General features: G+C 44.8%; 1 protein-coding gene across 5 annotated transcripts in view; it reads left to right on the forward strand.

Moving 5' to 3' along the window:
• Window positions 1-23,190, forward strand: part of szt2 (SZT2 subunit of KICSTOR complex) — a 151,421-nt gene that overhangs the window by 43,852 nt on the left and 84,379 nt on the right. For 4 of the 5 annotated variants that reach the window (XM_074668165.1, XM_074668166.1, XM_074668169.1 and 1 more), the window contains 8 exons: window positions 84-284; window positions 402-499; window positions 1,374-1,512; window positions 1,609-1,932; window positions 2,018-2,222; window positions 8,546-8,593; window positions 9,994-10,121; window positions 13,388-13,655. In XM_074668165.1, coding sequence (XP_074524266.1) covers window positions 84-284; window positions 402-499; window positions 1,374-1,512; window positions 1,609-1,932; window positions 2,018-2,222; window positions 8,546-8,593; window positions 9,994-10,121; window positions 13,388-13,655 — 1,411 coding nt within the window. The remainder of the gene's footprint in view (window positions 1-83; window positions 285-401; window positions 500-1,373; window positions 1,513-1,608; window positions 1,933-2,017; window positions 2,223-8,545; window positions 8,594-9,993; window positions 10,122-13,387; window positions 13,656-23,190) is intronic. The other variant, XM_074668167.1, reaches the window with a different exon arrangement.

Here is a 23,190-nt window from a genome sequence, read left to right on the forward strand (position 1 = left end):
CTTGTTGTGAGCTGCTGGATCTGATCCCTTCATTTCTGAAAATCACGTGATGATGTGGGTCTCCACCTTTTGGTCTGAATCAGGGGGAACTGAGGAGCAGGTGCACAGCTCCGCCTGTCTTCCCAATGAAGTCCTGCTGAGCCTCTTCCACAGTAGCATGGAGCATGACCTGAGCGACAGAGAGATCCCCTTGGCAGAGAGCGACCACGCTGCCTTCATGCTCCACATTTTAGAGCGGGAACGGGATGGCCAGGTGGCTCCCTTCTCCTTACCTGTAATTAAAGGTACAGTGCACACACGTTACAGAGCTACGGGGAGTCATCCTTCAATGTTCAGTCCTATCCATACCTGACCAAACCACTCAGTGCCAACACCTCATTATTTCTTCTCTCGTGTTTCAGAGGAGTGTGTGAAGTCTACAGAAAGGCAGGACACCATGATGTCTTTCCACACCACCTGCAGCAGCAAAGAGGTGATGGGGTCAACCAGCACTCTGCAGGTAATCCATAGCCGTGATACGTCAGCCCTGCTCCATGTGAGCCTGTGGGGTGTTGACATAGACTGAATATACAGTGGACAGAGTGGCTCCCCCATTTACCATTGGACAATTAAAATATATATTTATGATAATAAGGTAATGAAAAAAAAGTTTTGTTTTTTTTTCCTTTCGAGAGTCTTATCTCTTCTTGGCTCTGCCCCCTAACACATTTTACAATCCCCCCCAAAAAACTACAGAAGAACATGATGTAAAGCCTCGTTTCCAACCTCGTATAACTAATGAAAACAACATTCTTCCGAGAGAAGAGGACCCGAACACAAGGCAGCCAAATGATATCTTCAAATCAGCCCAACAAACGTGAGAAACATTTCTACCAGGAGTATTCATTTTTTAAAGTTTGACCACAGCCCATCTGGAATGACTGGAAAGCTGGATTTTTAAACCTGTACTGCAGCCAGCCACCAAGGGGAGCAGTTTTTATGGAGACCTCACTTCAAGCTATCGCAGGATGACATCCATTAGTTTTACTACGGGCTATGGTCATGACACAGCCACAGCGTGTGCAGCATTATCTGCTTCAGTAAAAAGCCATGAATGTAGATAAGATCAGGCCCCAACAGCAAGTGTTCATGGGTAATTTTAAACACAGAGGACGTTGCAGTTCTGTTTCTAACCAGAAGGTTAGGCTGTGTCTTTGATATATTTATCATCCTCAGTAATGTGGTTGATTTGAAGCGTGTTTGAAGGTGTTTACAGGAATAAACATCAACTGTTTCAAACAGGTGGCGCTGTCACCCTAATGCATCTGTATGTGATCTGTCTCTAGATCACACAGCTCTACAATCACACTGTCTGCCTCTCCTTTTCCTCGCAGAGTTTCAGCAATGCTGACCTTGTGGATGAAGAGCCCTCTCTGGGGCAAAGGGACAATTCAACCCCTCAGTGGAGGTGCTACGCCAAGTACATCAGCTCCCAGCAAGTCCTCCTCACCTTCCTCCCTGCCTCCTTCACAGGTTCCCTCCAGTCGTTGCTCTCTCACACATGGATGCTTTGGTATACTTAGGGTCAGTGACAACATGTGACGGGTGGGGAACGTGTCTGTTTTACAGATGTTTTGATGCTGATGGCGTCAGGACTGGAGACAGAGCCTCAGAGTAACTTGAGCACGCAGGAGGACGACACTTTGACACCCAGCAACAGATCTCAGACAGACTCCCTGTCTGGATCCACTAGTGGTCTAGAGAGGTCCGAGTCTGGTTTCAGTCTGCCTGGTAAACTACGCAGGAGCTCCAGTAGTGGACACTTCACCCTGAGGTCCCCGGTGCTCTCGCCACACTCTGAGACTCAGACTGGGAACGCCGACTCTCTGACCTTAGAGAATGACGTGTGGGGCGGCAGAGAGTCTGAGACGGAGAACGGGAACTCAGGGACAGGTCTCTCTAATGCACATGCTCAGCGTCTCAGTCCCATGGAGTTCATGTGTCTCCTTACTCCTGCTGTGCTTTCTAACTGTCCCAGATCCTGCAGAAAGAGAAGGAGTCCACTTCTCTGAGCCTCAGAAGACAGATCTCCACATCAGCTTCAGCCGGCCGCCTCAGCAGAGCGCCAGCGACTGCAGCCAGCTCAAGTGTCCGGTTTATGTTTACAACTGCTCCCTGGAGCACCTGAAGGAGCAACTGGTTCATCCCAGCTCCAGCCGCCAACCCAAAGACATCTTCTTCAGGTAAAACAGGCACAAAGAGCAGGACCCAGGCAGACACAGCTTAGTTCAAGATGATCTGAGCATCTGAGCATCTCCGTGCTGGTCAGGGTGAAGCACCAGGGGTCTGGATGTTTGCTGAGAGGTTTTCCTCTTCTCAGACACAACAAGTCTTTGATCCACTGCAGAAAAATCCAACTTTTCGGACTCCTGTGCTTTATCCAGCCCACTGAGTATGACTATCTGAAACACAAGGAAAGGAACAGAATCCATTTTCACACATTTCACCTCTGAAATTTCTTCTTATTTACAATGATGCCACAAATACACATTCAAAAACAGATTTTTGAAATAGGACTAAAGCAACATTTTTCTCTGTAGAAGCAGATGGGGTCTGTAGTTTACTTGGTACAGGAGACCCTGCAAGATTCAGGATGAAGTATTTCATGATTTATTACATCATTCATGTAAATGTGAATAATCTTTGCTCAGGTATAAATGAGATTTGTGTGCATTTCATTCCACATAGAAGTGTTTGTTTCTGACATTAGTACTTCCTTTGCTACCCCAAATTCATTCTGATGGTCAGAAGTACCTGAAGGCTCATATGCAAGTTGAACTTGAAAAGAAGACACATAAAGTTTCTTCTGGATGACAGACAGGAGTAGTACCTCTCAAACCAATGTCAAGGCTCTGTGGAACTCCCCCGATTCCAACAGAAAGACGTTTGTAAAATTTGGATGGCAAGAAGGGCTCAGGAGGGGAAAACAAAACCTCTGGACTGAAAACCGAAAGGATCAGGAGATTGATGTCGAACAGTTAATGGAGAAGTGTTAGGAGAGAAGAAGCCAGGGTGGAAAGGGAGACAGTCAGGAGAGTCATGCAGGAGACCGGAGCCTAAGCTTGCCATAGGAGGACGGTGCAGGTGCAGGTGCATCATCCTGAATTTTGCTGGGTCACCTTTAATATGATGGACTTTGCTGTTCAGTCCCTTGTTGGAGGGTAGAAGCTACAGTAGTGGCTGGGGTTGCATTATGCATCCACTAGATGGAGCTGCGCCAAAGGGAATGTCAACAAAACAGTCAGATAAGTCAGTCAAACTCAGGCTACATCCACACGGAGCCGCACATTTTCCTATCCAACTATTTTCTGTGCCATTTTAAAAAAAAGTGTGCTGTAAAGACGAAGCCGTTTCTGCCGTCCACAAAAGCCGTTTCCAGAGATCAGTTCACATGCCAGACCTTTGGCGGGCGCTGTATTGCTCTGACAATAAACAAGAGAAGAAGCCCAGGCTAGCCTGTGAGCTAACGTTAGCACTTAGCAGAATTCCTTTTTACCAGTTCTTACCACTGTTACTTCGGTGACGCCCACTGACTAAGGTAGCCATGATTAATAAATATTAATCCATATATAAGGCGCACTGTTGGCTTTTGAGAAAATTGAAGGCTTTTAGGTGCACCTTATAGTGCAGAAAATACGGTAAAAGAGTATCTGCAGGTGAGGCTTGGGATAGGGTGACCAGGTGCTTACAAGCCACATGTGGGACAGGGAGTGTGTTTGTGCGGGTCAGTGCAGGACAGTGTGGGACAATGTGGAACATGTTACTACAATGCTGAAACAAAGACTACATTTGGAAATAATGTCCATCTAACCCTGAAACATCAATATTTCTTACAAGTATTAATAACATGAATTGGATTGGTTGAAAACAATATGTACATTTGTTTTTTGTCTTTTTCTTCCTTCTATGGAATTTGTTTTCATTCAAGAGACAAGGAAATGCATTTGTTACAGAGAATGATACCCATAAAAACGATGAAAAATTCTACTTCTAAAAGTTCAAAAAGCAACCACAAGTTTCTCAGAGCTTGTGAAATATCATGATTGTATACATTTAAAGTATCGGCTATTTTTTGCATTTAGTGCATGTTCTCAGCTCCTAAAGGTCGACTATGTGCACAATAAAATTAAAAGGCACGAGTGACGACATCGTAACTTTCTGTGAGAGCCACTTCTGTAGGTTTTACATCATAACGTGTGTTGCTTCATGGTGTACTCACCTCCATCCGCAGTGGAGAAATACTAAATCAAGTTCTCAAACACAATAAATCTCCCTGCACTGGTTTCAGCCGTAAACAAACATGTTCCCAGCTCCTTTTTCCTCAGAGGAACTTCATGTTTTTCCACCAAAATCTGCAATTTGGTGCCTAAGGCTTTACCTTTGTTTTTTGTGTCATTGGGCACAAGGCATAAGGACATAAGGCAGACGTGGCGATGAACTCGCCACATGTACGTTTGTACTGATTGATGGCGGACACAGACAATGGTGGTAGCCCTCTTTCAGATATTGGATGAAAATCATGCTTTTAGAAAAGAGACCGCAGCACTTCAGAGAGCATGAGATAACGCGGGACATCCTCTCAGTTTGCAGGACATGGGAAAAGTGATGAAAGTGCTCACAGTCCCGCACAAAGAGGGACACCTGGCCACGCTAGGTTAGGATGATGTACAGTCGCCCTCAAAATTATTCATACTTCCTGAAAAATGAAATTGTTGAGATTCCTCATCTATAGGAGCTATGCTTGTGTTTCCTTCAGGGGCGGAGCTTCAGGGGGGGCTGGGAGGGCGACCAAAGTCTCCGGCAGCCCGTGCGGTCAGTGGTCAGGTGACCAGGATGACGATGACTTAAGTTCTGTCAGTATGAGTGTTCAGTGTGTGGGCCTTATAGGTTGTGGCAGTCAGGATGAGTCAGGGTTTGTCATGTAGTTGTGTGTAAAATGTTGAATAAAATGTTTGCTGCATAACTGGCTTCATTTGCACTCTCACAAATACTTTAGGAAGGGAGAATTGACAGATTTCTCGGGGTATTTTCTCACACTCTATTTTGGGTAATATCGTCATCAACTGTCCACCAGCATCATCAACTGTCTTCTAGCAACAGAGTCAGCTCTCAGCTAAGTGAAGAATCGTGCCATTGACAGGAAACATAAGTGGCAGCGGTTTATATAAACACAAAAGAGGAGCTACCAAGCGTAAGGAAAAAGATCAATGACAGCAGAGCAATGCAAAACTGACAAAACTGGACAGTTTTTTTTCTGTCCTGGTGAGGAATCTGGCGTTGGCAGCGCTTCAGGGCCGCCAATACCCACAGCACAGTCAGGGAGGCAGGTTTACAGGTAGCAATTCCAACAACCACTACAGTATGAATCATGTCTTAGTAAGTTGTTAACTGTTAATTCTCTTCAACTGTAGTAGCCCAGCAGCCAAGCTCATATTCCCCTCTTTTCCTCTCGGCTGTAAAGTGGTGATATTATGCTCGATATAGCGCTGGACCAGCAGCCCTCCTCACCCGTGCCGGTCACTGAAAACGAGAGCAGCAGGTCACTTCCTCTTGTCACAGGTGACACTCAGTCGCAGACCGCTGAAGATGAAGAGCCTTCTCCGACGGATCTTCCTACTGATAGGGCCAACTTTGCTGACAATATCCAGGACACTGGCATTAAGAGATACATCCTTAGGATGGGCCCAAGCAAACCCAAAGGTCCACTTCCCACTGATAACGACAATAGGTGTTTTTCAGAAAGTTATTCCACCTCTACCACTAAAGTTAGGATGAAGCTTCCCGGCAGCTGGATGTGCTATTCCCCCAAATTAGACTGCTGTTACTGTGAGCCTTACTGGCTTTTTGACAACCGAAGGGCCCCATATTACAGTAACAGTCAACGCAATAAGAGACTGGAAACATCTTCCAACCAAAATAGAGAGGCATGAATCCACACAAATACATCTCGGTGCATGTATAATCTATGAGCAGTGGAAACTCAACGGCACAATAGATGCCGAAATGGAGAGAGATGTGCGCAACGCCGCCTTGTTCTGGAGAGAGGTCGTGGAGCGCATTGTAAATGTGACACTCACTCTGGCTTCATGTAACCTGGCATTCAGGGGACACAGGGAGGTTCTTGGTAAGGGAAATGCTGGCAACTTTTTGTCACTAATCGACCCTGTTTTGAAAGAGCTAACAAACTGACCAGAAGGCTCAGTAAAATAACTAAGTCATCAGATTCAAGATGAGATTATCTACATATTATGTCAACATGTTAAACGTGACATAATCAGTGAAATAAAGAAAATAAAGAAATGCTTATTGTAAACCACCCAGCATTCATTTCTGCGTTCAGCGAGGTCTGCACTACCTTCCTTTAATTTTTGACTCTTCCTGTGACTGAAACTTATTAAGAACCACCTGAGGAGCACGGTGGGACAGGAGAGACTGAGTGGACTTGCCATGTTGTCCATAGAGAATGAGAGGGCAAAGAAAATGGACATCCAGCGCATTGTGGGCCAGTTCGCGGAGCGCAAGGCTCGTCTGCCCTTTAAATAGTGACGTGTAGGCCTAGTATTTCATGTAGGTTTTTTTGTATACATGTAAGCGCTCTGCCAATTTTAATAAACCTTACAACTGTTGACACAGAAGCCTACCATGCTCTCATTAGCTGCAAATGTTTAAGTGTTTGATAGAATGATGTGGTCGCTGTCCGTGGTGCTGAACTGCTGAACTTGTGTTGTTTTATAGGGGGTTTTAATTAAGAGTCAAGTTACGTAGTCTTTTTGTTGTTCTCTTGGTTTTTTGGACTTTGTGTCCGTATGGTTGACTCTATAATGACATAGCATGTGAAAAAAATGTCGTACTAATTGCAAGTCCCACTGTTGCGGGCATGCCTACAGCGATGTCATGAGATTTATTGGCTTTAAAGGGCTCGGTCATGTGTCCTGCCCCAGGCCTGCTGCTCATTTGTTTGGCTTGTGGTTTCCTGTGTATCTTTTTTTAACTGTTGCTTTGCACAGATCCACATCTGAGTTTGTGAAACTTCATTTACACAGAAACAGATGTCACCAAAAGTGATTTTTTGCTCATGTTTAAAATTATTCATACCCCTGGCAGAATCTCAACAGAAATGTCCCAAATGTGTTCAACTTTGTCTGGTGGTCATTTTATGTCGTTACGATGGGAAAATATCCTTTCTTTGACTCAGAAGAAGAGAAGATTGTTCTGATGACAAAAGTTACCAGTTTTCCAGGGTGGGGTTGGTAGTACATGACACTTTCTACAGGTAGTTAAAGGGAATGAAGAACTCTCATTGCCGTAATAAGATCTTCAATGCCAACACTTCTGTTCCATGACAATATTTTATCGCCCGTATCAAAATTGTGACAGGAATTCATGTAGGGCTCATGTGGGCTACATATCACACAAAAAATATAAACACGATAGGAATGAACAAATGAATAAATTCATGTAAGAACTAAATTAGATATGGTGCATGTTACAGTAAAAGCGCATGTTAAACAGAGTTATTTCAGGATGATAATGGCACAAAATTTTTTTTTTTTTTGCACTACACCACTACACTTACGCATTTAGACTGTCAGCAATTTTCTGCCAGCACTCCTTCCGTGCTTTAGCAGCGCCGACGGTGCTGCTTTTAACGTTAATTACATGTTTCAGCTCGTCATACTTCCTCATGATCACCTCCTGCTCCTCCTGTGTGAAGTATGCGCTGCTTCTCTCTCCAGCCTGCTCTGACACTCCAGACTGCTGCATGTTCGTGATTGGTCAGATGCAGCGGGCTCCGCCTTATATGCGAGCACGCGCTCATTCCCAATCTGGATCAATTTATGAGGTTGATAACCAGTGTTGTAAAACCGTGTAGCGAGACCGCCGGCTACCGCGCTCAGTTCAGCGAGGAAGCTCCAAGGCTATCTCGATGGGCTCGCTTCCCACTGGTTGAGAGCATGTTGCTGACGTCACGTGTGATACATTCAGGGACCTCGGAAATTTGAAAATCTGACGAGAGCACCACTTTTTCCAAGTAGGACAAACGGTTTGTAAATGCCAGACATTTGAAAATCAGTGCGTCTTTGAACGCCCCACGGGTTTGGATCCAGATTAATTTGCGTTAATTTTTATAACGCGTTCATTTGCGGTGTAATTAATTAATCTAATTGACGCATTAAAATGACAGCCCTAGAATAAATATGAATATGGTATTTTTGGGGAACCCAGGAAATAAATAACCCCTGAAACAAAGAGTTTCTTGAATTGTGCTGATATCACTCTTTCACTTGGTGGTCACATATAACTCATAAACAAACCTGCACATTCTTCTGGTGAAAGCCGCAAAGTGTTTATCAGGGCAAGTAGATGGTTGAATTCTGTGTTCTGTAAAACAGCTGAAGAAAGAGTTACAGTCCAGCTTTTAATGTGTGTGTGTCCGTGTGTGTGTGTGTGTGTGTGTGTGTGTGTGTGTGTGTGTGTGTGTGTGTGTCTTCCTACGTGAGGACAGACCTGGAGACGCTGAGTCCTGGGAGACCATACAGCAGATAAAGTTCAGGTAGCTCTGCTCGATCTTGCTCCTGTGCTCTCCTTGTCTTTCAGCTCAGGTCGTCAGCTTTCACTGGTCTCACCTAAAGGTGAAGATGGTCTCTCTAGCTGTTTTCCAGACCTCATACTACTTTAGCAGTACCTACTATTTTGGCTGAAATTCAGTTTGCAGTAGGTAGAATGTGAAAACCTACAAAATCTGCAGTATACTAAAAATCCCTGGATGTCCTACTGATCCAGGAAAATTTCTCAGTATGCAACGGACCAGGCTACCTGGCATACTGTTTCCCACAATGCACTGGGCTAAAGGCTGTTTGTCAATGCGGGTGGCAGGTTTAGGTGAATTACTGCCATCTACTGGAATTAACCAGCATTACAATTACAACACAACACCAATGTTAGACGGTCTGTGAGATAGAAGTGAAGTGATGAGAAAGAAACACCTGTATATTCTGTCATTTCCAGTCATAAAAGAGGAGTTTACTTCTACAAATTCATTAAAGCCCATATAAACCACTAATTCACTTTATATAGAAGTGGTTTTTACATCAGCTGGAGGAAATAAAAATCCCTTTCAGATTTATTTTCAGTAAACAACATAACTTTTGGTGTAAGATTAGAAATCAAGAATGATGATTCTGTGTGATGTGATAAACAAAATAACTAGAAGGCCGAGATCTGCCAATAGCTTGTTTTGTATATTAATAATGAAGAAAAGAAAACACCATCTGTAGCTCCGCTTCAGAAACTGGAAACCAGAGCAGTATCCTACAAAACAGACCCAACAGAACAGTCATACTACATACTACAAGCAAAGCAGTAGGAAGTATGTACTGCATACTACATACTACACTCACATAATAGTAGGCAGTTAGGAAAAGCCTCTGAGGGTCCTGAACCCTTCCCCAGCCCTGTCTGTGCTTCCTCCCCCGCCTTCTTCTTGTTCCACAGAAATCTTTTGTTTCCCTCCAGTAAAAAGATGTTTGATTGAGAAGATGATCATCAAACATCAGCCACATTTCACATTATTTGGATGCAATAGTTCCCTGCCAGGGAGCAAGGGAGCAGGGAAGCAAGGGAACAAGGGAGCAGGGGAGCAAGGGAGCAGGGGAGCGCCCCCTCTGGGTTGGTGGTCAGTCCATGTCCACCAGAGGAGTTCATGTGTCTCAGATAAAATCTGGATCACGGCTGAGAGGAGTGTGGACTTGACAGGCATGCAGGAGTTGAGCTTTGACTCAACAGGCTTGTTGGCTTCTGTTGCTTTGCTTCCTGCACTAAAGACTCTGGCTGAGCCTGTCCTAAAGTTTACGCAGTGTTACAGCCTGAATGTGTGACAGGACGTTAGTGCTGAGCAGGCTCTTCATACTGGGCCTGCTATCACCTCTCCTTTCTTCTTATGACCCCTTGCAGGTCCCTGTCTCAGGACCGCAGCAGTCCGTCCCCCTGGGCAGACCTCCTGGCTCAGCCTCATAAACACAAGGAGCTGGCCAACTACTGCGGCCTGCTGCAAGAGCACTACCACCAGTGCTACGTCAAAGGTAACCTCTCTTTTTTAACCCGCACTTCCATGAACACCTGACAAAGTGACAAAATGGTTTTCCACCTGGACCACCTTTTGAACTTAGGATGTAACCTCGGCCATGAAGAGGTAAAGGAAACAGCAAATGAAGGAAACGACGTGTGCACGTCATGTAAACTTTAAATGCTGAGTCTTTGTTAGCATACGTGGTTTACCTCTATGCAATTAGCTTTCATCTTTACAGTATTACTATGACAGCTGCTGGATAACCTCTAATGCTCCAACAATCACGCTCCCAGGAGGACCTGAAAACAACTGTAGGGTTCAGATTTACACCTCCAATGTCAGTCTTTTAGATGTTCTTTTTTAATTTTGGGTGGTTTAAAGTTGGACACGTTTAAAGAAGTGAAAGCTGCTGCTTAAACGTCAAAAAACGTCAACTTCTAGTGGAATAACCCTGCTCAGTCGTGTCCCCTGGGCCTCTACACATAATAATAATAATAATAATAATACATTTTATTTGGAGGCGCCTTTCATGACACCCAAGACCACCTTACAACAAAAGATTAAAACAACATTGTAAAACATCATTAAAACAAATCATCAGGATAAAAGCAAGTTTAAACAGAGGAGTTTTGAGTTGAGATTTAAATACGTTGATGGAGTCTGACTGTCGTATGTGTGAGGGGAGGGAGTTCCAGAGTCTGGGTGCTGAGCAGCTGAAGGCTCGGGCACCCACGGTTGTGAGGCGTGAAGTGGGGATTGTGAGTAGTCCAGCGGAGGTTGAGCGGAGGGTGCGGGAGGGAGTGTACTCATGGAGTAGGTCACAGAGGTATGAGGGGGCTAGGTTATGCAGAGCTTTGTAGGTGAGGAGAAGGTTCTTATACTGAGTACGGTATTTAACAGGGAGCCAGTGTAGTTGAATGAGAACAGGGGTGATGTGGTCCGATGATTTTGTGCGAGTGATGATACGGGCAGCCGAGTTCTGAATGATTTGCAGTTTATTGATGAGTTTGGTGGGGAGACCGGTGAGGAGGGCATTGCAGTAATCAATTCGGGAGGTGACAAATGAGTGAACCAGAATTTCAGTGCTGGATTGGGACAGTGTTGGGCGGAGTCTGGAGATTTTGCGAAGGTGGAAGGAAGCAGTCCTGGTGATATTTGAAATATGAGGTGCAAATGAGAGGGTGCTGTCCAAAATGACGCCGAGGCTCTTGACCTGGGGGGAGAAGGGTATAAGGAAGCCGTTGATGATGATCGGAGGAACTGGGGTGCACTGTGATCTGCTGAGGGTAGATTTGGAGCCGATGAGCAGGGCCTCTGTTTTATTGCTGTTGAACTTCAGGGAATTCCTGCTCATCCAGCTCCGAATATCTTCCAGGCAGAGGATGAGGGAGGTGGGAGGGATGGCAGCGGTAGGTTTGGATGAGATGTAGACCTGAGTATCGTCGGCGTAGCAGTGAAAGTGGACCCCATGGTGGCGGAGGATTGTGCCCAGAGGTAGGAGATAAATGATGAAGAGAAGTGGACCCAAGACTGACCCCTGGGGAACACCCAGTGAAACACCCAAACATCCTGACTTATGGTTCCCTAACTGTACAAATTGTTGGCGGTCGGTGAGGTAAGATGTGAACCAGGAAAGTGCAGCACCAGTGATCCCAATGCCAGCCAGGCGGTCCAGGAGCAGTGGGTGGGAGATGGTGTCGAATGCTGCGCTGAGATCGAGGAGGATGAGGATAGTGAGTAGTCCAGAGTCATCTGCACATAGGAGGTTGTTGGTGATATTGACCAGGGCTGTTTCAGTGCTGTGTGTCAGTGTCAGTGTCTGCCTCAATCCTGTCTGTATGTTGATGTTTTGGTTGTATCAGGACTAGGGCTGTCATTTTAGCGTGTTAATTAGATTAATCAATTACAACCCAAATTAACGCGTTATAAAAATTAACGCAAATTAATCTGGATCCCAAACCCGCGGGGCGTTCAAAGACGCACTTATTTTCATATGTCTGGCATTTACAAACCGTTTGTCCTACTTAGAAAAAGTGGTGTTCTCGTCAGATTTTCAAATTTTGGACGGTCCCTGAATGTATCACACCTGACGTCAGCAACATGCTTTAGGGGGGACGCGAGAGTGATACAGTCCAGGTCTCGTTTATTCACACGTCCTTTTTGAAAATCTACAGAAAATCAACCGTTTGCTCAATTCTGTAAAAAAAACAGATAAATCTACACTCTTTACTGCTTTGAACAAGCTCTGAATGATTGATATATATCCTGTATTTAAATCTAAAGAATTATTTGAAAAATTCCTTCCATCTTCCTGGTGTCATGTTTCAGCTTGGGGCTGCTCTGCACCAGTGAGCAACAGTTTGTGTGTTCAGAGCATGTTAAACTGAGAATACTTCACTTTTCTTTGATCCAAGACTTGAAAAAAGTGTTTTGTACATAGTTCCTCACAGTTTTCAGTCTTTAGCCCTGGTTCTCCTGACCTCATAGACGTATAGAAGTTCATATTGCAGTGACAGTTGAGTCCACAGTGAGTAAAATGTGACAGAAGCAAAAATTGTCCTAAAAATCAAATCAGCTTATCTTAGGTGCAGGACTGTGTAGAGTTTGTTAAGGTAGAACCATACAACTTTTTTCATGTGTTCCTTATGCCTCAGGGTACCTAAAAATGTGTTGTATATATTCTCACCTTATTTTTTAAGGTTTTTTAAATGTCTTTTAATGTAATTTTAATGTCCTGGAATTCAAATTCTTTGTTTTGGGACCTTAAGCAGATATGAGATTAAAATGCAATTAATTAGATTAATTAATTACAAATCCTGTAGTTAATTAGATTAATTCTTTTAATCGCCTGACAGTACTAATCAGGACATTTCTGGAGAGTGGAGAGTGGAGAGTGGAGAGTAACTGGGCTACCTCAGCCAGTCACAGAGCGCCCAGTGCGCAAATGGCTTTGCGTGTTGATAATTGTGAGTGGAAGAAGCTAATCAGAGCAGCTACAGTGAATGTAACACAGAGATAGAAAAATACAACCAAAGTGAAACCTAACTCCAAACAGATAAAGTTTTTCCTAAACCGGGGTGAAGCTTGGCTCAACTTTCACTCCTTTTTGAAACGGTGAAATGTATACAGGCCTTCAGGCAAATGTTGAAAATGAGGGTTAGCTGCCCAAAGCATGCAACTGAGGCTTCAGAAAAAGCACGCTCTGCATGTCCACCATGTTTGTTCCATGTCACACACATCATCATGTAATGTTCCTAAACTGGGGACTGTGCTCCTCAGGTGTGTACCGCAGCCTGCAGCAGTCATACAGCATCAGCTCGCAGGACGTCCTCATGGCCATGGACTACTGTGAAGAGTCCCTGCAGGAGATCGACATCACGTCCTTCCTACAAATCCTCTGTGGACACATCAGGGTCTTCAGAGAACACGGAAAGGCTCCAGGATGGGAGGAGAACCCCAGACCTTTGAGGAACCCTGCCACCTTTGTTATTGGAGAGATTGAGGAGGACAAAGCAGATGAACGGACTGCTGCAGCCACCTCCTCTAGGTAAGACTATGTACAACAAACTGTGTCTTGTCTTTGGGGACGGGTATCGATAACCGGTTTCTGTTGAGAATAAATTAGAAATGATTCAATTCATTGGTATAATTACCTTCATGCTAAACGTTTCCCTTGTTGGTTCTTTACATTACTAGTATTACCAAGTCAGAAATTGGAAAAAGGACTTTTGGGTCATCTGCACCCTCAGCCTGGAAATCAGATGCAGAACAACAAAAAGCTCAAGGAGAATCAGAATCAGAATAAGAATCAAGTTTTATTGCCAAGCACATTTGCACATACAAGGAATTTGACTTGGTGTGTTGGTGCAACAATTAACAAGAGAACCATACAGAACTAGAAAAGCAATTTCTGAAGAAATTGCACTGTGAATGCAGAATGCTGAAGCAGCTTGCGCTGAACTGCTAATGCAGAATGCTGAACATGGATGACTGAAGATATGTCTGAAAATGGCTAAATGAAGTCTTAAATAACTCTGGCTGAAATGCTAAAGCAGAAACCGATCAAGAATAACTGAAGATGTGTCTGAAAATGGTTGAATGAAGTCATGCAAGGCTTGCACTGAAATGCTAATGCAGAACGCTGAACATGAATGACTGAAGATTTGTCTTAAAATGGTTGAATGAAGTCTTTAAATTCTCATTCTTTACATTCTCGGTTGCTAGGCGCTACCCAAGTAGCTGCCTGTTGCAGCAGCTCTCTCTTCTTTGTCCGTTTCTTGTAATTTCTTCGTCTTTTTTTCGTCATCTTTGTATTTGGAGTGGATCATCACTTTGTATGGTTCATTGTTGGTCACGGACACCAAACTTTTTGTGGCTTCAGTGATATTTTTTACTATTTTTCTCCTGTGTTTGTCTGGAGATCCTACATGTAACCATGGCTGCATTGTTTACATGCGAAATTAGCTGTTAGCAGCCTGTAGCATGTCAATGCTAACTAGTGTAAGGCTTGATGATTTCCCTCGAGCTGAGGAGGAAGGGGTGAGGACGACGTGCTGGTTCTCGGATGTGAGCTGGGAGGTGACGACGTGGACCTGTCCTTCCATCCATCGTTGTTGGGAACGTGGGATCTAGCCCCGGGGGGATGGACGAGCTAGCCGTGCTATTAATCCAGCGGCATCATGCTGTTCACGGACGTGGCTGACGGAGCTGACATCGGACGCCGCTACACATTGGAGGAGCTTCGCCTGCTGTGAGCAGACAGGATCCAGGAGACAGAGACTGAACAGACTGCTGGGGAGGCTCAGTCCTGGACCCTGTGGAGGTGGAGACTGGCTGGGCTGGAGAGTGGTGGACGAGTGGTGGACGGGATGTCGTCATCTAATTTCCTATGGACCTTTTTGCACTTTCTATACTCTTCCTTTCTTTTGTTTTCTTAAATGCTGCGGTGACTCCTGAATTTCCCCTCAGGGATAAATAAAGTATTTTCTATTCTATTCTATTCTATTCTATTAAAAGCTTGTGCTCAACTGCTGATGTAGAATGCTGATCATGAATGACTGAGGATATGTCTGAAAATTGTTTTAAAAACTCCTGTAAAAGCTTGCGCTCAACTGCTAATGCAGAATGCTGAATTAGCCTGCCACGCTTTCGAATGATGCGCTTCTAGCGGTAGCAGCAAAGTTTGGCAGCTCTCTGTTATTAATCTGCTTTTTTAGCTATATTTTTATCTTTAATTGTTTCTTTTGCTAATTTTTGCTCAATACTGGACTTTTTTGACAACAACTCATGGATATGTCTGCTGGAAGGAGAGTCTATTCAAGAGAGGAGCTTCTTGCATTACGATGGAGCAAATCTGGAGGACATCACCCTATTCCTGCTGAGATAAAGAAGCCTTTCCGAGGATGTCGTGCTGGTGCAAAGTTAAAGGCCAGGAGATGGAGATACAAGCCCTTTCTTCCTTCAGTCATCATGGGGAATGTCAACTCTCTGCCCAACAAAAAGGATGAACTAGAGATACTGGTGAAGACACAGAATGTATACCGTGAGTGCAGCCTCATGTGCTTTACTGAGACCTGGTTGAATCAAAACATCTCTGATTCCTGTGTGGATATCCCTGGCTTCACGCTGATACGTCTGGACAGAGACACCAAAGCTAGTGGCAAGTCAAAAGGTGGAGGACTGGTTTTATACATCAATCAGAGATGGTGTAATCCTGATCATACTACAGTCAAGGTGAAGATGTGTTGTCCGGACATTGAACTGTTGGCAGTTGGTATGAGGCCATATTACCTTCCCAGAGAATTCAGTCATATAATAACAATCCTCGTGTACATTCCACCCAAAGCAACTGCTGAAGTTCCATGTGATGTTATCCAAGAAACTGTTGCCAGGCTACAGACTCAACATTCTGAGGCTCTCATAATAATATCTGGAGACTTTAACCATGTTAGCCTCTCCTCTTATCTCACTGGATTTAAACAGTTTGTTAATTGCCCAACCAGAGTGAATAGAACACTTGATCTTCTATATGCCAACGTCAAAGATGCATACAGTGTCACTGCATTACCACCACTGGGCAGGTCGGATCACAATCTGGTTTTACTTCAGTCTTGTTACAGACCCTGCGTATTGAGACAGCATGCAACTACTGTAATGGTGCGGCCACACCAAACGCGAATTTGCGGCGCGATTACATACAAAGTCAATGCAAAGACGCGTTTAGCCGCCGATTCGCCTCGGGCGGCGCGATTCGCACGTTTGGCGCGGCGCGTTTGGAGCGTTCACGCGTTTGGGCGGTAGACGCGAATTCACTTGAGTTCAAAATATTCCCCCACAACGTCATTGTTTTGACAACGTTGGGGGGCAACTGCCGCCTGCTCCGGCTCCAACTCCGCTGGAGGATGGAGGAGAAAACAATCTGTGTGGTGTGTCATCATCCAGAGTTACACGATACGACGTGTGTACTCTACAGAGACCTGAAAAACAGGAGCAGGCTTGGTTGAAAGTCTCTGAGGAGACAGGTTTTGAATGTAAGTTCTGAAAACATTTGTTCCCAGCTGGATCTGCCTGCATGGGCTATCACTGAGTCCGACTGTGTTTTCCTCAGCGGAGTTTTAAGCCTGATAAAGAGGAGGAAAGAGTGGGGCAGGGGCAGAGCCAGGGAAAATATGAAAGTTCTCTGTGCTCCTCTCTTTCCTCCACCCCTTCATTATCCCCAGGGAGACCTCCGGGAACATGGGTCGGGGGTTCGGGTGGTCGGGGGTACGGGGGGTCGGAGGTTCGGGGGATCGGGGATGAGATCGCAGGGAACAGCCAAGCAGGGCTGGTGGATTACCAGGGAGAGGCAGAGGCATTGATTGTGATCTCCAAAGCTTTCACACACTCTCCTGTCATACTTTGGAAACCACAGCTCAATGTTTTTCAGCTGCTCTTTCGGACTTTCGGTCTTTAAATGAATGAGCTCTCTACTCCGCATGCGCAGTACCGCGCATTCGCGTGTTCGCGCCTCAGCTTGTCAAAAAAGTCCAGCGGCGAGACTCGGGCGTTCACGCGGCGCGTGACAGGCCATTCGCGCGAGTAAATTCGCATGTTCGCGTTTGGTGTGGCCGCGGCATAACAGTTAGAAAATGGACACCTGAGGCCAGTGAGGCTCTGAGAGACTGCTTTGAGTGCACAGACTGGAATGTATTGTTAGAAACAGATGAGAACAGTATAGATATTGATAAACAGGTTGACTGTTTTACTGAATACATCAACTTCTGTAAAGACAATATCATACCATCAAAGACTGTACTCCGTTTCCCCAATAACAAACCCTGGATCACAAGTGACATCAAGGATATCCTCAATCAGAAAAAGGAAGCCTTTAGAGATGGCGACAAAGAACGGCTCAAACTGGTGCAAAAAGTGCTGAAGAGGAGATTAAGGGAGGCTAAGGTGAAATATAAAAAGAACATTGAGAGAAAACTACAAAATAATAACATGCGGGAGGTGTGGAGAGGAATCAACAACATCTCTGGCTATAACACAAAGACAAGGCAGCCAATTGTGGGTGATGTTGAACGTGCTAATGAATTCAACCAGTTCTTCAACAAGTTTGACACAGCGACCACTTCCTCTTCTACTGCTGCTCCTTCTTCACATCTGTGTCTCTCCACCACTCCTGCTACATCCCCTCTTACACCTGTGCCTCTTCTACCGTCACCGTCTGTCACAGCTTTAGGGGTGAGGTTAGAGTTAGGAAGACTGTGCTCAGGGAAGGCTGCTGGTCCAGATGGTGTGTGTCCAAGACTGCTTAAGGACTGTGCTGCCCAATTGTGTGAACCCCTTCAGAGGATCTTCAACCTGAGTCTACAGTTGGGTCAGGTCCCGGCTCTGTGGAAAACATCTTGTATTGTACCGGTACCAAAACTCAAATGCCCAGCTGAACGACTACAGACCAGTTGCCCTCACCTCACATGTTATGAAAACCTTTGAGAGGCTGCTTTTAGGTCTGTTGAGACTTGAGGTCAAAGACACACTAGAACCTCTGCAGTTTGCAGATAGAAATCATATTGGAGTGGATGATTCAGTTACATACATGCTCCACCGTGCCCTGTGCTATCTAGAAGAACCTGGCACCTATGTAAGAATTATGTTCTTTGATTTTTCAAGTGCATTTAACACCATCCAGCCCATGATATTGAGAGATAAGCTCAAAGACATAGGAGTGAACCCATCCTTTGTCTCCTGGATCACAGACTATCTCACAGAGAGGCCACAGTTTGTCAGGTTGGGAAACTGCGTCTCTGGGACGGTCATGAGCAGCACGGGGGCTCCGCAAGGAACTGTTCTGGCTCCATTCCTATTCACACTTTATACTGCAGACTTCAAATACAACTCTGAGTCCTGCCACATCCAAAAATACTCCGATGACACTGCTATTGTGGCGTGTATCCAAAATGGACAGGAATCTGAATACAGGGATCTGATAAAAGCTTTCTGTGACTGGAGTCATAGAAATTGTCTCCTACTAAACACCTCAAAAACAAAGGAAATGATTGTGGATTTCCGAAGGTCTGGGCTCTGCCATCAGCCAGTTTACATCCATGGGGTGGACGTGGAGGTGGTGTCAACCCACAAATATCTTGGTGTACATCTGGACAACAAGTTGGACTGGTCCCTTAATACAGATGCACTCTTTAAGAAGGGGCAGAGCCGTCTCTTTTTCTTAAGGAAGCTCAGATCAGTTGATGTCTGTGGAAAGCTGCTGCAGATGTTTTATCAGTCCGTGGTAGCCAGTGCTTTGTTTTATGGTGCAGTCTGCTGGGGAAATAGTTTAAAGCAGAAGGACAAGAGGCGACTGGAAAAACTGGTGAAGAGAGCTAGCTCCGTGGTTGGATCCAGTTTGGACTCACTGGAGGCTGTGGTGGAAAGGTATACACAGAAGAAAGTGGAGGCCATCATCCGTCACTCTGATCACCCACTTCACAACATCATAGTCCAGAGGATCAGCAGCAGGGGACGCTTTACCTCTGTGCGCTGCAGGACCGAGAGGTACCGAAGATCATTCCTCCCTGCAGCCATCAGAGTGTACAATTCTTTGCTTGGAAGAGTGCCCAAACAACTTGAATTTCCCTCCGGGGATTAATAAAGTATGTCTTATCTTATCTTATGAACTCTTGGATGAAAGGAAATGAATGGACGAATAAATGGAATGGATGAAGGAATTTAAAGTTGAAATGGTTGTGTCCATTCAAAAATTAAAGGAATGAATCAAATTTTAAAGAACATTTTTGGAAATAATGACCTGACTGAGGGTTAATGTAAGTCGGCTATCTTAAACCCTGTTAAAATGTAATCCTGTGTGTCCTGTGTGTGAGTTTTTTAACCATGTAAGCCTGTAGGCTGAGGCCCATCTGAAGCCAGATGTTGCCATGGTGATCATTGTTTACCAACTGCCATCAGAGAGCTGGTGGAGTCTGTTGATTCCAACACATTCCCTTTGAAATCAGGGTGTAAAGGTGCTTGCAATTCTGACAAAAAGAATGATCATGAAGCATGAATCAGTGTAATCTAAAATTGGATTTAAAAGTTTAAATGGCTGAATCAATTCAGGAATTAAAGGAAGGAATTTAAATTTAAAGAAAAAAATCTAGGAAAATAAGAAGCTGACTCAGGGAAATGGAAGTCAAATGCTGTTAAAGTGTGATACTTTCTGCCCTGTGTGTGTGTGTGTGTGTGTGTGTGTGTGTGTGTGTGTGTGTGTGTGTGTGTGTGTGTGTGTGTGTGTGTGTGTGTGTGTTCAATCATGTAAACCTGTCTGCTTGAGGCTTTTCTGAAGCCAGATTTTACATTGGTGATCAATGATAAATTAACACACATGCTTGTGTTTGTTCCTGGATGTTTTGATGAGTTACTATAAACAGCTGCATGAGATCAAAGGTTTCCATGGTGACCAGCTCGTTAAGGGCAGCAGGTGCAGGTGCACAACTTTGCCCTTGTTACTGTAATCTTCTGAAGATTTTGTGGCAAAGCAAGAGTCCGAATCTCCTGTCACCTTGCCAAAACCGTGAGGGCTAGAATAAAAATGAACACACCGTAGGAATCCTGAGACCCAGAGGAAGCTGTCAATCTAAGTTTCATGCATGAAGGTCAAGAAACGAACCCATGAGAGCGATAGATAGATGAGGGAAATTTGACTGATCCCCTCAGGAATTAACATGGAGGTATATTGGGGTTTTTTTAAACTTCTCATGACAGTTGGCCATTTTGTGAAAAAATGCTCCATCCTTTTGCTTTAAAAACCACTTTGTCAGAGACAGGACAAGCCCTCCTCCATTTTGACATATAATATGCCTATGTGGAGCGAAAATTGTGACCAAAAGAGCAGTTTACCCAGAATTTTTCCAGGTTTCGTTTCCCCCCCTCCCTGCTCTGTCGTTTGAATCTCCCACTCTAAGCCAAAACATTCCGTCCAATACACACCAATGTTAAACGGCTCGAAGAGCTGAAGTGCATCATGACCTTTGAAGGGTCATTGTGAAGAAACTATGAATGCTAGGAAACATTTGAAACCCACTGAATGAAGCCAAAAGATAGCTGAATATTTTGAAGTTTGAATGGAGTTTGTAGCTGAATGTATGACTGAATGAGGAGGGATTGAAGCAGGCTGAAAAAATGTCCTGAAGAGAGGAAATTTTGAAAATTTCGCATTCATCTCTATGGGACCGAAATTTCGTAAATCGTTGAATATCTCGGAAAGTATTTGTGAAAAGTTTCTGAAGAGTCATAGCCCCCTTGTCCCCACTGAAACACACGTTTTGAAGTTTGAACTGTGAAAATCGGTTGAAGTTTGCTGGAGTTTTAACGGTCCAAAAAAGCGGGTGGAAGAATGAAGAAGAAGAAGAAGAAGAAGAAGAAGAAGAAATTTTTTTGTCACAGAAGAACATATGCTGTGAATGCATTGCTGCATTCACAGCAATTACTTGCTGTACATTCTGTGGGGAAGAAACTGTTCTTGTGGGGAGCAGTTCTGGTCCTGATGGACTGCAGCCTCTTACCGGATGGGGGAGTCTCAAACAGTCTGTGTGCAGGGTGAGAGGGGTCAGCCACAATCTAACCTGCCCGCCTCAGAGTCCTGCAGGTGTACAGGTCAGAGAGAGAGATGGCAGGTTGCAGCCAATCACCTCCCCTGCAGAGCGGATGATGCGCTGCAGCCTGTGCTTGTCCTTTGCTGTGGCTGCAGCGTACCAGACTGTGATGGAGGAGAGGATGGACTCTATGGTGGCAGTGTAGAAGTGCACCATCGTGGTCTTTGGCAGGATGAACTTCTTCAGCTGCCGCAGGAAGTACATCCTCTTCTGGGCCTTTTTGGTGAGGGAGGTGATGTTGAGCTCCCACTTGAGGTCTTGAGTGATGGACCCCAGGAAGTGGGAAGACTCCACAGTGGACACTGTGGATTAATGCATGGTGATAGGGCTGGGGAGGCTGCACTTTTCCTGAAATCCACAACCATCTCCACTGTCTTCAGAGCGTTAGGCTCCAGGTTGTTTTCGCCACACCAGGTCAGATGGTCAATCTCCCACCTGTAGGCAGTCTCATCTCCACCAGAGATGAGTCAGATGAGGGTGATGTGAACTTAAGGAGCTTGACGGACTGATGACTGGAGGTGCAGCTGTTGGTGTACAGGGAGAATAGAAGAGGAGAAACGCAGCCTTGAGGGGAACCAGTGCTGATAGTCCTGCTGTCTGAGACATTCTTTCCCAGTTTCACCTGCTGTCTCCTGTCAGTCAGGTAGTCTGTGATCCACCTGCAGGTGGACTCAGGCCAATTCAGCTGGGAGAGCCTGTCCTGAAGCAGTCGGGATTGCAGTGTTGAAACCAGAGCTGAAATCCACAAACAGGATCCTGGTGTAGGTTCCTGCTGAGTCCAGATGCTTGAGGATGAGATGGAAGGCCAGGTTGACTACATTGTCTGCAGATCTGTTGGCTCTGTATGCGAACTGCAGGGGGTTCGGGAGACGGTCTGTGATGGACTTGAGGTTGGAAAGCACAAGACGCTTAAAAGACTTCATGACCACAGAGGTCAGGGCGACAGGTCTCAAGTCATTAAGTCCTGTGGTCCTTGGCTGCTTGGGGACAGGGATTATGGTGGATGACTTGAAGCAGGCTGGCATGTGGCATGTCATCAGTGAGCTGATGGAGATGTCTGTATAGACAAGAGACAGCTGACCGGGACAGTGCTTCAGGGTGGAGGGAGAGACAGAGTCTGGTCCTGCTGCTGACCTTAGATATTTTTGATTTTAAATGGGAAACATAGAAGCAGAGTCTATAGGAGGATGATGTTTAAGCTCAGATTGAACAACTGATTCCCAGAATGACTCACAAATGGTTCTTTTTTAATCCATAATCTTGTGTTTTGACTGTACTTTGTCTCTTTTGTACTTCCTGTCTGTAATTTTGTGTTTCTGCTGCCGCCTGTCTTGGCCAAATATTCCTTAAAAAAGTGGTTTTATAATCTCAGTGGGACCAACCTAGTTAAACAAAGGTTAAATAAACAGAATAAAACATTGGGCCACCTTGCGTCACCCAGTATTTCAACCCAGCTTGCTTTGCTTAGCCGATGATAAAAGTTTCCTTCTCAAACTCAGATTCTGGATTTTCTGCCTGAAGTTTTCTATTCAACATGTTCTGGCTGCATCTCCAAATGCACCAAAAAAGATATGGAGAACAGCACTAGCTTTAGGCTAACATAAATGTTAGATTGCATTGATATGCTTGCAGTTAGCATCAATCTTAATAACTTTTTAAAATAGGATTTCTACTTTCATCACAGAAAACTCTGAAGCCCTATTAACATGACAACATTTCATTAAAAAACTCTAAATCGCTGTGAAAAAAAAATCTGCGTTAACACGCTGTGCTCTGAGGGACTGAAAATCCTATAGTAAGCTTGCCAGGCCTGGAGGTGGCACTATAACTGTATTGTCCAGAAGCAGCTTTTTGAAGATCTCCTCTGAAGTAGGGTTGGGCCATACGGTGTATTGGTGAATGCTAAGAGCAGAAGTGGAGCAACAGATGCTCATTTTGTTACAGATAAAC

This window comes from Halichoeres trimaculatus, unplaced genomic scaffold (genome assembly GCF_033239565.1).
Source record: "Halichoeres trimaculatus isolate MK-OKI-2021-1 unplaced genomic scaffold, fHalTri1.1 fHalTri1_scaffold_4, whole genome shotgun sequence".
Classification (NCBI taxonomy): Eukaryota; Metazoa; Chordata; class Actinopteri; order Labriformes; family Labridae; genus Halichoeres; species Halichoeres trimaculatus.